Source organism: Heteronotia binoei, chromosome 2 (genome assembly GCF_032191835.1).
Source record: "Heteronotia binoei isolate CCM8104 ecotype False Entrance Well chromosome 2, APGP_CSIRO_Hbin_v1, whole genome shotgun sequence".
NCBI lineage: Eukaryota > Metazoa > Chordata > Lepidosauria > Squamata > Gekkonidae > Heteronotia > Heteronotia binoei.
In genome coordinates, this window is record NC_083224.1 from 184,786,877 (window position 1) to 184,802,691 (window position 15,815).

A 15,815-nucleotide genomic window follows, 5' to 3' on the forward strand; every position below is an offset into this window, starting at 1 on the left:
AACCGGAGACCAGAAAGAGCTGACGGGTAACTCAAAAACACGCCCCCCCCCCCGAGCCTCCCCAGCTCTACTTACGTAATTGACTGCCAGATCAGGATGGTCTTTTTCAATGCCATCGTCCAAAATGCTCACCACCACCCCCAGGCCAGTGTAACCTCTGCTCCAAGCAGCCAGTACGTTGAGGTCTGGAGTCACATCATTGTTCTAAAAAAAGAATGAGAGAAAGGCTTCAAAAGGCAGGAGAAGAAATTGGGAATTGTTTCCAAATTTCTCCACGCCCCAGTGTCTCCCTCAAGCTTTGAAGTTCTAAGCTACCCAATATTTTTTTCAAGTAGAACTGACGTATTACAACCTACCCACCCTGTTTTATATTTTGAATGCTGTACAAAATGATGTAGCTTATTAATGGCAAACCGCCATAACGCACAAATTTCTCCAGGTCCGAAGACTGGAGAAGGCGTCTACATTGTTTCAGAAGTGGTTCCTACCAGCTTCCCCCCTCCATTCCCCACAATGGCTCCATAAGCACAGAGAACAAAGTCTCTCCCTCTCCCATCAAGCAGTAGCATTCAGAGGTAGACTCTCGCTTAACATGGAGGTTCCATCTGGCCATCTTGACTAACTGATGGGCCTGTCCTCCATGAATGTTTCTAACCCTCTTTTAAAGGCACCACCAGATTCTGTGAGCAGCGAGTTCCACAAGTCCTACAAGCAGTGAGAGCTAGCATGGTGCAGTAGTCATAGTGCTGGACTAAGATCCAGTTAATCCAGGTTCGAATCCCCACGGAAGCTTGCTGGGTGACCTTGAGCCAGTCACCCACTCTCAGCCTAAATTAACTCACAGCGATGTTGTGAGGATAAAACAGGAGAGGAGAACGATGTAGTAAGCTATATAAAATCCCCACTGGAATATAAATAAAGCAAATAAATAATAAAGTTAATTATATCTCATGTGAAAAAGTATGCCCTTCGTTTGTATACTGATTTTAAATTGGGACATTCTAAACACCCATGGATCTAGATACCTAAACAACCTCCAGGGGTCTTTCTTTGGTCACCCCTCCGTTTTCAAAAGTACATCAAGTAGCAGCCTTCTCTGTGCAGTACGACCACCTGGGAAACTCCCTGCCACAGGATGTTTGACCAGCATTGACATGCTTCAAGCCTCGGGCAGACACAAAAGTGTTTTCCTGGGCTTCTGATCCTTGCCAAGCTTGACTTCCCTACAACAGACATCTCTGTGCACTAGAATTCCTGCTGCTGTTTTTCAGCCTTCAGTAATGCATTTTGTTTACCCCACTTTTGAGCACTGCAAACTGACTTGGATGCTCACGGTAGAAAAACAGGCACAAAACATGTCCCACGGATAAAAGAAATGCATGGCCCAATCTAAATCAATCATTCAGGGTGGATTGTGGGGGGAACCTCCTCAGTTGTTTGAAGAATTCATAGGGATCTCTGCAAGTGCTCCCCTTTGCCTTTAAACGTGTACGCGTTTATAGAATTGTAGCTTCTTTTCTTCCTAACGGAGATTTAAAACGGCTCACCTCATCATTCTCCCCTCCTAAAGGAGATTGTAAGCTGCTCTGAGGCTCTGATTCAGAGAGAAGGGCAAGATATAAATCTACAGTCTCCTTCTTTTTCTTCCTCCATTTTATCCTGACAACAACCCCGTAAGGTAGGTCAGGCTGAGAGAGTGTGTGCCTGGACCAAAGTGAATCAGCGAGCTTCAGTAGTAGAGTGAGGATTGGAACATGGTATCCCCAGTACTTTAAACACTAGGCCACCCTGGCTTCCTTTGGCAGCGGGCAGCATTTCTTAGGAGGTGGGCAGTTCCAACATCCTCTTCAGATGTGCTCTCCAAAATGGCTCCCCTCCTCCTTGCGCCCTGGGCAGCTGGCACCTGCTTCGTCCTGCTCTAGACTCTTTCCTCACCCACGCCTGCTGCCTTGGGGGGATCCCCCTGCCCATGCCGTGGATCACTTACCATATACCACTGTTTCTGGAACCAAGGGTCAGTGGGCACCACTGCAACTGTCCTTCGCGATCGTCTCTTCAAAGTCTGCTGCTCAAACCAGTGGATCTAAAGCCAATTTTGAGAGAGCCTTGAGCATCACTGAAGAATCCCATGGCTCTCTTTCCCATTTTTCTCTGAATTAACATTTTATCGAATATTATGAAGAAATTCCAACACAAAATCAACGTTAAGATAAATTAGCAACAACATCACAAACGAAAGTATAGCATATCAGAAGCCTAACGAAGGATGGTTTTACCTAAGACATAAAAATAACACACCAGACAGTTGTAGGGAAATGTCTCTGGTGCCACATCACAGCAAAGCTCAGTTGTGACAACTCAGCCACACTACATACAAACACACTACTTGCCCTGCATTGGAGGTGGCACTGTAGAAGAAGACGACCAAAGATTTATACCCCGCCCTTCTCTCTGAATCAGAGTCTCAGAGCGGCTTACAATCTCCTTTATCTTCTCCCCCCACAACAGACACCCTGTGAGGTGGATGGGACTGAGACAGCTCTCTCAGAAGCTGCCCTTTCAAGGACAACCTCTGCCAGAGCTATGGCTGCCCCAAGGCCATCCCAGCAGCTGCAAGTGGAGGAGTGGGGATATCAAACCTGGTTCTCCCAGATAAGAGCCTGCGCACTTAACCACTGCACCAAACTGGCTCTCAAGTGCCTTTAACACTCTGTAAGCGTTAAAGTCATTTCATATCTTGGTGTAACCTTTACAACATGCCTGCAAGGTGGGCCATCGAGAGTCTGAGGATGAGATAGAGAATGGCTTGCTCCAAGCCTCCGGGTAAATCATAGCAGAACAATAATCTGAATCAGGGACCTGGATGGATCACAGTTAGCTGCCACATGGCTAACAGGCGCTTCGTAATAATTAACTTGACAAGGGCAACAACGTACAAATTGCTGATCAAGAAACTGCTCACCGTGGGCTCCTTCTTCAGACTTATGTGCCAACCCCAGTGCGGATTTAAGGACTGTCGTTTTACTCCTCGGTGTTCAAGGTGGTAATAATCTCCCCCTTCAATCACCTGCCGGAGCAACAGGACACACAGAAGTTTCAAAAACAGTGTTTGGATTCACTTGAGTCACAGAACTGACATGGAGGGAACATGAATTCAAAGTCAAATCAAATTTCTCATCCCTAGGGTTGCTAGCTCTGGGTTGGGAAATATCTAGAGATTTTGGAATTGGATCCTGGAGGGACTATGGAGTTTGGGAAGGAGAAGGACTTCAGCAGAGTACAGTGCCATAGAGTCCACTCTCCAAAGCAGCCATTTTCTCCAGGGCATCCACTTTCTGTAGTCTTTGGATCAACTGTAATAGTGGGAGATCTCCAGGTGCCACTCTACTTGTATTTTGAATTCACCTCTCCACTCTCCTCCCATGCAAATCGAATCCATGAGTCTGATATCACTTTTTTCTGCCTCAAGATGGATTTTTCACACAAAACATACCAATGTTCAGGCCTCATTTGGGGCAGGGGTTCACCTGAGCGGAGATCCGGAACCTCTAAATTTTATGGTGTTCTTTCTTATCCACTCACCCCCCATACTTGCTTCTGGACTCCATCGTCCAAACCCCCTGGGAGAATTTTCTGAACTCTTAAGATTTGACAAACTGTCTAATATTTCCCTCCACAAAAAAAGGGGAAATAACCAAAACATCTAAAGCAAACAGAAGGAAATCTTCATCATGCCACTGTGGCCACATAGGAGAAAGTAATGTAAAAAGGTATGATGCGATGGGAGTAAAGTTTTATCATGACCATTCTAATTCAATAAGCATTTTAGGATAGATGCTGAGCTGATATAATTTAGTACACCTTCCAGTGATGTCAAGGGTGTGTGGGGCAAGCAAATAAATTATGCAAATGAGTTGTGCTAATGAACTCCGGCACCTCCTTTTTTACAAAATGACCCCTGCCGGTGTTTATAGTTATGCTTGTGACACATATATATGCCAAACGCTGTATACTGAGTACAATACTCATATGACGTGTGAGTGCAAGACAAACGTATTGAGAAAACAAAGGGCGAAAAACAGAGGTCAGATGGAAAGAAAGGGAATATTTGTTCATCCAACATGTCAAAGCAAAATACAGCATGCTCAAACGGTGCCAGGTATCTTTTAAAAGACAATTCAGAACAACAGTAAAATCAATCTATTTGTAATGGGAGCTACATCGAACTCACCCATGGGGGCGGGGAGGGGAAATGTAATGTTCTAAAGTAGCCAGCTGCAGCTATAACACTGGCATCAAAGCCCTATACTTCTATGGTAGGCTTCCCAATCCCCAGGTCCCAGCGAGAGATCCCCAGGTTTTACAGGCTTCCCGCCTCCCCCAGCCAGCTGGCTGGCGGGGGAAGCCCCACCCCCACAGCCATTATGCACCTCCATGAACAATTCCCATAAGGAATGATGGGGAATTGATCTGCGGGTATCAGGGGCTCTGGGGGGGGGGCTGTTTTTTGAGGTAGAGGTGCCAAATTTTCAGTATAGCATCTAGTGCCTCTTCCCAAAATGCCCTCCAAGTTTCAAAAGTATTGGACCAGGGGGTCCAATTCTACGAGCCCCAAAAGAAGGTGCCCCTATCCTTCATTATTTTCTATGGAAGGAAGGCATTTTAAAAGGTGTGCTGTCCCTTTAAATGTGATGGCCAGAACTCCCTTGGAGTTCAATTCTGCTTGTCACACCCGTGCTCCTGGCTCCGCCCCCAATGTCTCCTGGCCCCACCCCCAAAGTCCCCAGATATTTCTTGAATTGGACTTGGCAACCCTATTCTATGGAAATAAGACCTTATCAATGCCAGTGATATCACACACCAAAAACTTCCCCCCACCCCCCAGCCACCCTTCCCCGTAACAGTCCTTCCTCTCATCTCTCTCAATTGATTTAAGATACTAGGTCTTTTCTAATTGGCATCTAGCTTTGGGCCTTTTTAAAAAAAGTGATTGACTGGAAGGCAGGTTCTGTATAAGCTGGCTTTTATGAGGCTTTTATTATGATGTATTTTTAATGTATGTGGTTTTAATAACTGGAAGTCACCCAGCTTTCAAGAAGGCAGGCATGAATATTTTAAGGAAATAAGCAATCTGATAGTTGAGCTTAAACATTCCCAACGTATACTACATGAAGAGAATGAATTTATGACCTCTGTGAGCTCTCCCAGCAGAGGCTGCCTGCTGCATCTCTGTGAGATTCATCGCACTAGCCTCACCTCCTTCCAGACAGCCTCTGCTAGGGCTCTGCACCAAAAGCAATCCGATCATTCAGTTGCTTTCAGCGCAAAATGCTTTCTCTGATTTGAAAAGAGAAAATCTGCATGCTTAACTGGGTTGGGGTTGCACCTTTTCAGGACTTCTTTTGTAGAAAAATCCCAGCAGGAACACATTTGCATATCAGGCCACACCCCCTGACACTACCATCTTTTGCGCAGGGCTATTTTTGTAGAAAACGGCCAGCAGGAATCATTTACATATTAGGCCACACCCCCTGACACCAAGCCAGCCGGAACTGCGTTCCTGTGTGTTCCTGCTCAAAAAAAAAGCCCTGCATCTTTCCACTCCAAAGACAGCTTTGTCCACCTCTTCCTCCCCAGTTTCTCTGGGGAAACTCACATTTTAGAATCATTGCAGAGAGGTCTTCCAAATGATACTTTGCAACAGATACTCTTCATATGCTCAGGAAGACTTTGCTCTTGGGTGCTCATTTAAGAAAGAAAAGCCTTCCTCATTCGAGCAGCTAAGCAAACTGATTTTTAACCAACTTGGGTAGAATTTGTCACAGTTGTTCAGTTTCCAGAAATGGAAGGGGGGGGGGGGAAGTCTGTAAGAAGAAGCCCTATGGCAGAGGTCCCCAACCCCTGGGCCATGGACCGGCACCAGTCCGTTGCCTGTTAGCAACTGGGCCATGAGTTGTTTAATTATTTCATTATATATTACAATGTAGTAATAAAAATAATAATAAGACGACATTTGATTTATATCCTGCCGTCCGCTCCGAGTCTCAGAGCGACTCACAGAATCTCCTTTACCTTCCTCCCCCACAACAGACACCCTGTGAGGTGGGTGGGGCTGAGAGAGCTCTCACAGAAGCTGCCCTTTCAAGGACAGCTCTGCAAGAGCTATGGCTAATCTAAGGTCATTCCAGCAGCTGCAAGTGGAGGAGTGGGAAATCAAACCTGGTTCTCCCAGATAAGAGCCTGCACACTTCACCATCACACCAAACTAATAGAAATAAAGTGCAATATTGTATCATCCCGAAACCATAGCCCTCCCCCCACCCCCCGGTCAGTGGAAAAATTGTCTTCCACAAAACTGATCCCTGATGCAAAAAAGGTTTGGCACCACTGTCCTATGGGACTAGTTGCTTCACCCTCCCATTGTTTTTTATAAGATGTGGGTGGTCTTTTTCAAAGAAAAAAGATGGTACCATTTAGAGAAGGCTCTTTGCACATGCTCAAAGGTCCTACAAGTAAAACGCACCAGAGACAGGTTTGAATTGTCCACGCATCCCTCTCCTAGCCTTCCGTAGCCTTTCCCTGGGTTGAATTCTGGTTGGTAAGAAGCTCAGAGCAGGGACTTGCATTCTTGATAGCTACTCTGTACAGTGCATGTGGAGTGACAGCACTATATAATAATTTCTACAAGACGTTACCTGGCATTTCCATGGAACGGCTCAGGGGAAACTTGCCAAAAGACTTTTTAAACAGACACTTTGTCCAGCTTAGGGAACAACACTCTGCACATGCTCAGAGACCTGGCTATGGCTTTTTACAATACATATACCTTTGCCCAGCTCAGGGCACACATACAGCCAATGCATAGGGATCCTTTAACAACAGTGTGTAGAGTTTAAAAAAACAAACAAACTTTTTTTCTCCAGCTCAGTGAAGCTTATGCCACATATGTTCAAAGACCCCTTACTCAGGGGCTCTAAAACAAACAAAACCCATTTTTGCTATGCATATTGCCTATTATTTTCAAATACAACCCTTGTTTTCCAGCGAGACACTCTGAACATGTTCAGGTTCAGAAGCTCTGACTTGAACCATACTTTTTTCCAAAAGAAAAGCTGACTCTTTGCTCATGTGAAGTAGGTGCTACCCACCACACCTATGTTTTCTTAGATAAAAACTTTTCTCCCCCCTCACCTGGCCCATGTAGAGCAGACCATGCTTGCGTGCTAGGCGATGCGCTTCTTGCACGCCTCCAGGGATGTGCACAGCCCAGCTGCTCAGGTAAATGCACAGCCCTACGCGACCCCTGGAGAGGCCGCACCAGAGAAGAAGAAGCAGCAGGCAAAGCCCGAGATCTGTGGCCACCATCCCCCTCATGATGTCCCCGGCTAAAGTGGCTCAGGCGCTTATATTGGCTTGCGGCCTACTATCTCCTCGAGCCTGGGCCTCGATTTTCAGGTCACACCCGCCCTCAGGCGCCTAAGAGCGGCCTCTCAGTCTTTCCACATGTTCGGAGCCGCGCGGGTAGCCATGGCAACCAGAAGCCAAAGAGGAGTAATGGGAACTACGAATCCCATTGGCCCTTGCGCGGGCCGAAGCGTGAACGGGCGGCAAATAACCGCAGAGCTTCGAGAGGAATTGTAGTTTTCTATGGAAATACTGCCTTAAAGCAATGCGTTCCACGATTTTATGGTTCACGGGACCAGAATGTAATTATGTGTTCTTTTGCTGGATCAATATCCTGCTTTCTCAATGCTCAGGGCTATGCACAACCTTATAATATACTAGGGAAAGCTGAGATGAGAAAAGTTTACATGTAACATTCCATAACGCCTTTGCTATATTTACTGAGTTGTTTAATTGTATTTTATTAATTTATTGCTGTATTTTAACTGGTTTTATTATGCTGTAATCCGCCTTGAGCCCACTTGGGAAAGGGCGGAATATAAATCCATCGAATAAATAAAAATAAAATAAAAATACAATAAGAATGGAGTATTCCTAAAACGAAAGTTTGTCTGTGGAGGGCTTTTCGCAAGGAATGTACATCCGTACAGGGAGATGTTACTTATTGGCAACCCTTTAGTTCAGTAAGTAGGGCTTACTCGCCAGAAAGCATGCAGCGAATTCCTGCCTTTACTCAGAAGCAAAGCTTCATTGATTCCAGCATGGGCTTCTTCCCCACCCCCCCCCCTTGAAAAATGCCACGCACCGTGTTTACTCTAAAGTAAACTCCACAATGAGAGGCTTTCTCTCAAGTAAACATCCCTAGCGCCGGCATACTCAGCAGAGACTTGGTTTTATCCCCGAAAAATTGCTGGATCAGTGCCCTAAGACAAGGTTGAGCTCTCTGCACATTTTCAGAGGCACTCTTGTTCCCCCTTCTTAACTAATTAACTACAGGAAAGAACGAGGCGTCACACAGGGCAGTGGGCTCCAGGATGAAAAATATCTGGAGGTTTTGGGGGTGGAGCCTGGGGAGGGCGGGGTTTGGGGTAGGGCAAGGACTTCAATGGGGCACAATGCCCTGGAGTCCATCCTCCAGAGCAGCCATTTTCTCCAGGTGAACTGATCCCTGTCACCTGGAGACCACATGTAATCCCAGGAGATCTCCAGCCACCACCTGGAGGCTGGCACCCAGAGGTCAGAGCAGGGCTGCGCTTGGCGCGCACCTGTCCTCTGTGACGTCCTCCCTGCCACCTGCCGGCCACGCCCTCTTGCCTGGAGGAGGCGTGGCCTGCCTGCCCGGCTCGGCCTACAGTTAGCGCTAAGCGGATCTAGCTGCGTCCTTCTCTCTTCGCCGGGCAGTCCGACGACCGGAGGAAACGTGATGGGCGGCATGCAGCAGCGCTTCGAGGAGTTTCTGAACCGGCCGGGCTTCCTGGGGGATCTCCTGGGGAACCTGGAAGCCAAAAGCGGCGTTAAGCGTTATTACCTGGCCACAGGTGAGCTGTGCTGTGGGTCTCCGCCGGGAGGTTGGACTTTTGAAATGGGTCAAGTTTGAAAAACGTGCTTGCTTTTGTTCTTAAACCTTCAGAAGCGCCGCTGTAGTGTTAGGGGATTTGGGGCCAGCTCATATTTATTTTTCCCCATATTTTTTGTTTGCGGGGTGGGGGAGAGGGCAATATCTTTTGGGGGGAAGGGACTCTGAGTAGTGTTCCCTCTAAACTGAGTTAGCGTGAGCTAGCTCACTGATTTTTAGTCTCCAGCTCACACATTTTTGTCTTAGCTCTGGAAGGTTGACCCCAGAGCACACTAATTGTTGCAGCAGCTCGCAACTTTCATGCCAGTAGGTCACAAAGTAGAATTTTTGCTCACAAGACTCTGTAGATTAGAGGAAACATTGACTCTAAGCTTGTTCAGAAGCAGTTTCTGGCATTAAGGGCCAGTTTCGAAGCATTGTTTCCCTTGGGGTAATAGGTTCAGGGGCTAGGGAACGAACTGCTTAGAAACTTTTGTTTCTCTTTATTTAAAAAAAGGTTCTGTGGTTAAAAGTCTCTGGACCTGCTCAGAAGCATTGCGGGGTGTGTGTGTGTGACTCTTGGGTCAAGGGATTCTGGACCTGATCAGAAACATTTATTTGTCCCCTTGGAGAACAATAGGCTCTGGGGCTAAGAGCATGGCTACTATGATATGAACGGGGCCCTGAATATACTTCTGAACAATGTGGTCTGATACTCTGCCCTGGCAGATCTTAAATGTGGAGCCATTCGTGTTTAATGTCTCAGCTTCTGGGGCTTTGAGGGCCCAACCTTTCGTGCCTATTGGCCAAGAAGTCATCCTTCTATCAACCATATTGGTTAACTGCCGTCATTTCTCACCGCTCCCCACCTAGGCAGCGACGTCTCTGTTTAGATTGTAAGCTCTTTGGGGCAGGGAACTTATTATTCCTTCTGTGCCTAGGAAACTCTGCATAGTGCTGTGCCCCTGTACTACAAGAGGAGCTCTCTTAATAACAATAATAGTTATTAATTGTTCCCAATCCCTTTTGATTGTATGACTTGGAGTGTTCAGATGGTAGGGGCTCTACACATGCTCAGAAATGGTACTGTTCCTATCTGGGAATGGGCAATGGCTTTAAATCATTTAGACCTGAGATGTCAAGCTCATTTGTTGGGAGAGCCGGATCTGACATAATTGAGACCTTGTCGGGCCAGGCCATGTGTGTCATAAAATGTAATGCCAGGTACTGAAGTAAACTTTATAAAGGACACAGACAAACACAATTAAAGATTTTTTAAAAATAAATAAAACATGCTTGAAACATTAGCACTCTTGCAATATTTTGTTTATTTAATAGTCTCTGATAACTGACAATTCTTGCTCTGAGGAGCCTCAGCCAATAAAAGAAAGAGACGCCTGGCTCAGTAGCTCTGTTGTGCGATTGAGAGAGCCTAGCAAAGCAAGCTTTCTCCCCCCCTTCCTCTCCAAAGGAGAAGCCTCAGCCAAAGGAGAAAATTGAGGCTTTGCTCCGTAACTCCTGTGTGATTGAGCAAGCCTGGCAAAGCAAGTTCTGCCTCCCTCCCTTCCTCTCCGAGAGAGGAACCTCAGCCAATGAAGAAAGCAGAGGTCTTGCTCTGTAGCTCCTGTGTGATTGGCAAAACAAGCTGTGATACAGAAGGAAGAAAGAGAGAGGGAGAATGAAGCAGATGACAGCCAGTTGCTTGAGGGCCTGATAGGACCCCTCTGAGGGCCTGATGTGGCCCTCAGGCCGCATATTTGACACCTCTGCTTTAGACCTTCTCAGCCTTCTCCAGTTCAGGGACTGTCACTCTACTAATGCATCTGTTAATGAGAATGTGCAGAGTGTCCCCTTCCCCCAGTAATGATGGCCTACCTAGGATTAAAAGGAAAGCTTGTGAAGGAGAGGGGGTTGTCAGGTGGGCTCATCCTGTTGCCCCCCCCCCCCCGTCCATTATCTGCATGTTATCTCTTTGGTCTTGCCACTGGTTCTTGCCCCATCCCTGTACATATTTTTCTACTAACTAACTATAGGATGTATGTTTTAAAAAAACAATCGTGCATGCTAGTTTCTGTGGCTGCTGTTCCCCTCTCCCCCGTTTAAGTTTTGCCTCTTCCACTAAAGGAGAGTCTTGTTTTCACAGGATTTTCCACCCTCCCCCCGGACCTTATTATAATTTGATGACAAATCAAACTTATTCTACTCGCAGTGCTCATTTTGAATTTTGAGGAGATTATTGGTGCAATCAGATAGGATGCTGAACTTCTTGAGCAAAAGTGAGCAGCATTTTGAGGGTTAACTCCTGCGCAGCTGGCATTTGGCATGGCATCTCTGGCCTGGTAAGTCACCACCAGTGTTCCCTCTAAGCTGAGTTAATGTGAGCTAGTTCACAGTTTTTTAGCCTCCGGCTCACACATTTTTGTCCTAGCTCAAGAAAAATGGCTCCAGAGCAAACTAATTTTTATGCAGTAGCTCACAACTTTAAGAATGCCAGTAGTTCACAAAGTAGAATTTTTGCTCACAAGACTCTACAGCTTAGACTGAGGGAGTATTGGTCACCGCTGCCATATGCTCACACAAATTACTGACTTGCCTGAGTTATGTATGCCTAAGCCTCCTCAGCTACATTTTGAATGATTGGTGACGTTCCCCGGCACATGCTCAGAAATCCCCCAATCGAGTGACAGTTGCCAGATGGCAGTGCAAGAAGGTATGAAATACTTGCAGTCCAGTTTAGAACATCTGATGGATGTGGTTGTTTTGGAAAGCCTGGCAGAATGGGCCATGCTGGCATCTTGGAGATGCGAAACGATAGGATTTTAGTGTACAAATATGTAAATTAAAAAAATGTTAAGAGACACCATAAATTTTAAATGACAAAACAATGTAATGTGAAGGTCAGTGGTGTTCTGACCAGGCTTGCACAGTGAACTTCAAATGAACAAAAACATGCTTCAAAAGGATATTCCCACAAGTCAGTTCAAAAGCAGTTCAACAAACTTTCCAATCACAAAGGAATATCCATATTCCAGTATATAGTTCATAGAGCTTCCAAAGACGTCTGGTTCTAGATATCAAGACGTTTCATCCATCTTTCTTCAGCTTGGAGGCTTATTTTTCACTGGAACCCAATCTCTTACAATACATTCATAGAAGACCAACAAGGTTCAAGAAATATCTAATAGATTTTTCAGGCATCTTGGAGATAGCGAAGACCCAAGGTTCAAATCCCCACTCCTTGCTGGCTGACCTTAGGCCATTACTTTCAGCCAGTCTCTCGGGGGGTCATTTGGTAGAAAAAGAGGTCCCACAGCTCATTAGCATGACTCATTTGCATATGCCAGACACCCCTGACATCACCGGAAGGGGTACTAAATTATATCCGCTCAGCATCTACCTTCAAATGCTTCTTGAATTAGAATTGTTATAATAAAACCTTGCTCCCATCATACTTTTTAAATTACTTTTTCCTATGTGGCCACAGAAGAGCCCTGTGGCACAGAGTGGTAAGCTGCAGTACTGCAGTCCAAGCTCTGCTCACAACTTGAGTTCGATCCCGGCGGAAGCTGGGCTCAGGTAGCCGGCTCAAGGTTGACTCAGCCTTCTATTTTCCCGAGGTTGGTAAAATGAGTACCCAGCTTGCTGGGGGGAAAGTGTAGATGACTGGGGAAGGCAAAGGCAAACCATTCCGTAAAAAAAAAATCTGCCGTGAAAACGTCATGATGTGACATCACCCCAGAGTCGGACTGGTGTTTGCACAGGGGACTACCTTTACCTTTATGTGGCCACAGTGGCATGAGGAAGATTTCCATCTGTCTACTTTATATGTTTTGGTTATTTTTCCATTTTTCTGTGGGGGGGAAAGATTAGGAAGTTTGCCAAATCTTAGAGTTCAGCAAAATTGTCCCAGGGGGTTTGAACAGTGGAGTCCAGAAGCAAGTGTGGAGGGGGGCAGGGGAGAAAGAAAGAGCACAACAAAATTTAGAGGTTCCAGAGCTCCGCTCCTGTGAGCTCCTGCACAAAATGAAGCCTGCTCTCAGCCTAACCTACCTCCCAGGACTGTTGTGTCGATAAAATGGAAGCAGGGAGAATGTTGTAAGCTACTTTGGGTCCTCATAACGGAGAAAAGTGGTGTATAAATAAAGTAAATAGCCAAGGGAAACATACTTTTGTAAAGTACTCCCCCCCTGTTAAATATATGGTGGATATGAGAGGGGGTGACTGCGGAAAAGCAGTGGCAGAGAATACATGGCATATCATTAAACTGTGGAACTTTCTATTAGATATGATTTTTAAAGGAGATTGGCTCTTTCTGGAAGATAGGTCCCTGAATTGTGATGCGAGACGGAACCTCCGTGTTATTGTGATGCCAAATGGAACTTCTATGTTCAAAGGTAGGCTACCTTGAAAACCAGAACAGCAGGGGAGTCTACTGGGGCATTTAACTAACAGGCCACTGTTGGAAACAGTCAGTGAAGGAGGCTTCAGAATTAAATTCAGCTCTGCTCTGTTCTTTCTGTGCCCGGGAGAGGCAAAAAGCAAAGGCAGGGAAATCGGGAGAAAGCGATTTGGTGTCTTTGCCTGCAGGAGGTCTCAGACAGGTTGGTCTGGTTTGCCTGAAAGCTAAGTTGTTGCATTGCATATGCGTGTGTGGCAAGGTGTTCTTGGCCTGGACGTTCACAATACCCATCACAAACAGGAGCCAGGTAAACAGTCTGTCTTCCGATGTGGGTTTGGAAGCTGGGCAGACCCCCACAGGAGGGTAGTAGAGTTTCAGGGGCTAGCAAGGAAGGAATGTGAGTTTTGAAGTGTACCGCAGATCATGTAAACACAGGCTGAGGTGTGGGGTCAGACCCCCCCCCCCAAATCTGCATTTACCTGTTTGCAGCCTCTTTCTAAAGTCTTGGGGCCAGCTGTTTTATGCGCCGCCCACTATGCAAAGCTGTGCTCCGTCTGTCACGTGCTGGCTTCATTTACTCTGCGGTCAACCCTCTTCTATGGATTTAGAAGCCGAGTGTATATTTGTTCTGAAGGACTGAGGGAAGCACAGCTGCGTAGAATACATTATCAGAATTTACTTCTGGTACAGATTCTGTGAAGGTGTATGCATGCGAATTTGGGTCACGCAGCACTATCCTTTTCAAAGGTATAATTATGAAGGAGGGAGCTGAAACTTGACAATTCAAGCCCCTTGCATTTATAATTTGCTCCTGCAGAAATATAGACCAGGGGTGGCCAAACTTGCTTAACGTAAGAGTCACATAGAATAAACGTCAGATGTTTTGAGACCTGCAAGACGTGAATGTCAGATTTTTGAGAGCTGCAAGGAAGGAAGGAATATGGTTGGGGGAGGGAGAGGTGGAAAGAAAACAACTTTAACTTTGAATGTGTTCTCCAAGCCTCTGGCTGGCTTGGAGAACTGATTTAAAGAGACAAATGCCTTCTCCAAGCTGGCAGTGGGGACTTTAAGAGCCACACAATATGTGTAAAAGAGCCACATGTGGCTCCCGAGCCACAGTTTGGCTACCCCTGATATAGGCAATGATGATCTTGGAACCAGAGACTGGGCACTTCCTGGGTAAACAGTTCGAGCATGTGGACCACTGTCTTTCTCTTTGTGTGTTTTTAAAAACCTGAGATGTACCTTGAGCTTGCACTCTGCATTCTTGATCGATAGACGCAGAGAACAGTTCCAATTGTTTTCATGGCTCGCTTTGCAGCCGGTGTGAACTTTGCTTCTGGTGGTTAAAGTCATTCTTCTCTGAGATAATTTTCTGATCTTTCATTGGCGCTGGAGGGGCCAGGAAGAGTCCAGTTAGTTTGCTTTCCTCCTTCCTCCCTGACTTAGCATTATTCCAACAGTTTCGTTTGAGCAGGACATGGCTGTCTTCCGTGGTCCACCTTGGTGGTCTGCAGACCCCTGGTTGGAAAGGCTCACGTTTGGCATATTTACAAGATGGGCCCTTTAATGGAATTGACAACAGTGGATTTGGAGAAAATCAATTTCAAACAAACTTTTCAAAGGACGTGACATTGGGTTTGTTTGCAAAGTAGACAGTGTTTATGTTTGTTGGGGGGGGGGGGACAGAATGCCCTGACTTGTAGGGATGCCAGCCTCCAGGTGGGACCTGGGGATCCCCTGGAATTATAGCTTATCTCCAAACAAGAGAGATCAGTTCCCCTGGAGAAAAATGGATGCTTTGGAGGGTGGACTTTGTGGCCTTGCACTCCATTTCGGATCAGGCTGGTGGCCCATCCAGTCCAACACTCTGTCACACAGTGGTCAAAACCCAGGTGCCACCAGGAGCTCCACCACCAGGGGTAGAACTCCAGAAGCCCTCCTGCTGTTGCCCCCCAAGCACAAGGAATACAGAGCATCACTGCCCCAGACAGAGTGTTCCATCTGTACCTTGTGGCTAAGAAAGCAAGAGAGCCGGTTTGGTGTAGTGCTTAAGTGCACGGACTCTTATCTGGGTGAATCGGGTTTGATTCCCCACTCCTCCACTTGCACCTGCTGGAATGGCCTTGGGCCAGCCATAGCTATCACAGGAGTTGTCCTTGAAAGGGCAGCTTCTGGGAGAGCTCTCAGCCCCACCCACCTTCACAGGGTGTCTGTTGTGGGGGAAGAAGATGTAGGAGATTGTAAACTGCTCTGAGTCTCTGATTCAGAAAGAAGGGTGGGTTATAAATCTGCAGTCTTCTTCATCATCATCGTCGTCTTCTTCATCTTCATCATCATCCCATGCATAATTTTGCAAACTTTTGTCATGTCATCCCTCAATCATAGTTTCTCCAAGCTAAAGAGCCCTAACCTCTTGAACCTTTCTTCAAAGGGAAGGCATTGCATCTCCTTAAT

At 46.3% G+C, this 15,815-nt stretch overlaps 2 protein-coding genes across 4 annotated transcripts in view; one reads left to right on the plus strand and one right to left on the minus strand.

Moving 5' to 3' along the window:
* The window catches only part of LOC132567057 (proprotein convertase subtilisin/kexin type 4-like), a 39,677-nt gene extending 30,900 nt beyond the window's left edge, over positions 1 to 8,777 (minus strand). Inside the window, exons 1-4 of one of the 2 annotated variants that reach the window (XM_060232653.1) lie at positions 8,757 to 8,777; positions 2,963 to 3,067; positions 1,988 to 2,083; positions 76 to 204 (exon numbers count right to left, since the gene is read on the minus strand). In XM_060232653.1, coding sequence (XP_060088636.1) covers positions 76 to 204; positions 1,988 to 1,990 — 132 coding nt within the window. In that variant the 5' untranslated portion in view covers positions 1,991 to 2,083; positions 2,963 to 3,067; positions 8,757 to 8,777. Of the gene's footprint in view, positions 1 to 75; positions 205 to 1,987; positions 2,084 to 2,962; positions 3,068 to 7,191; positions 7,516 to 8,756 lie in introns of those variants that run through there. The other variant, XM_060232652.1, reaches the window with a different exon arrangement.
* Positions 8,527 to 15,815, plus strand: part of REEP6 (receptor accessory protein 6) — a 518,143-nt gene continuing 510,854 nt past the window's right edge. Inside the window, exon 1 of one of the 2 annotated variants that reach the window (XM_060232659.1) lies at positions 8,527 to 8,942. In XM_060232659.1, the coding sequence (XP_060088642.1) occupies positions 8,828 to 8,942 (115 nt within the window). In that variant the 5' untranslated portion in view covers positions 8,527 to 8,827. The remainder of the gene's footprint in view (positions 8,943 to 15,815) is intronic. The other variant, XM_060232658.1, reaches the window with a different exon arrangement.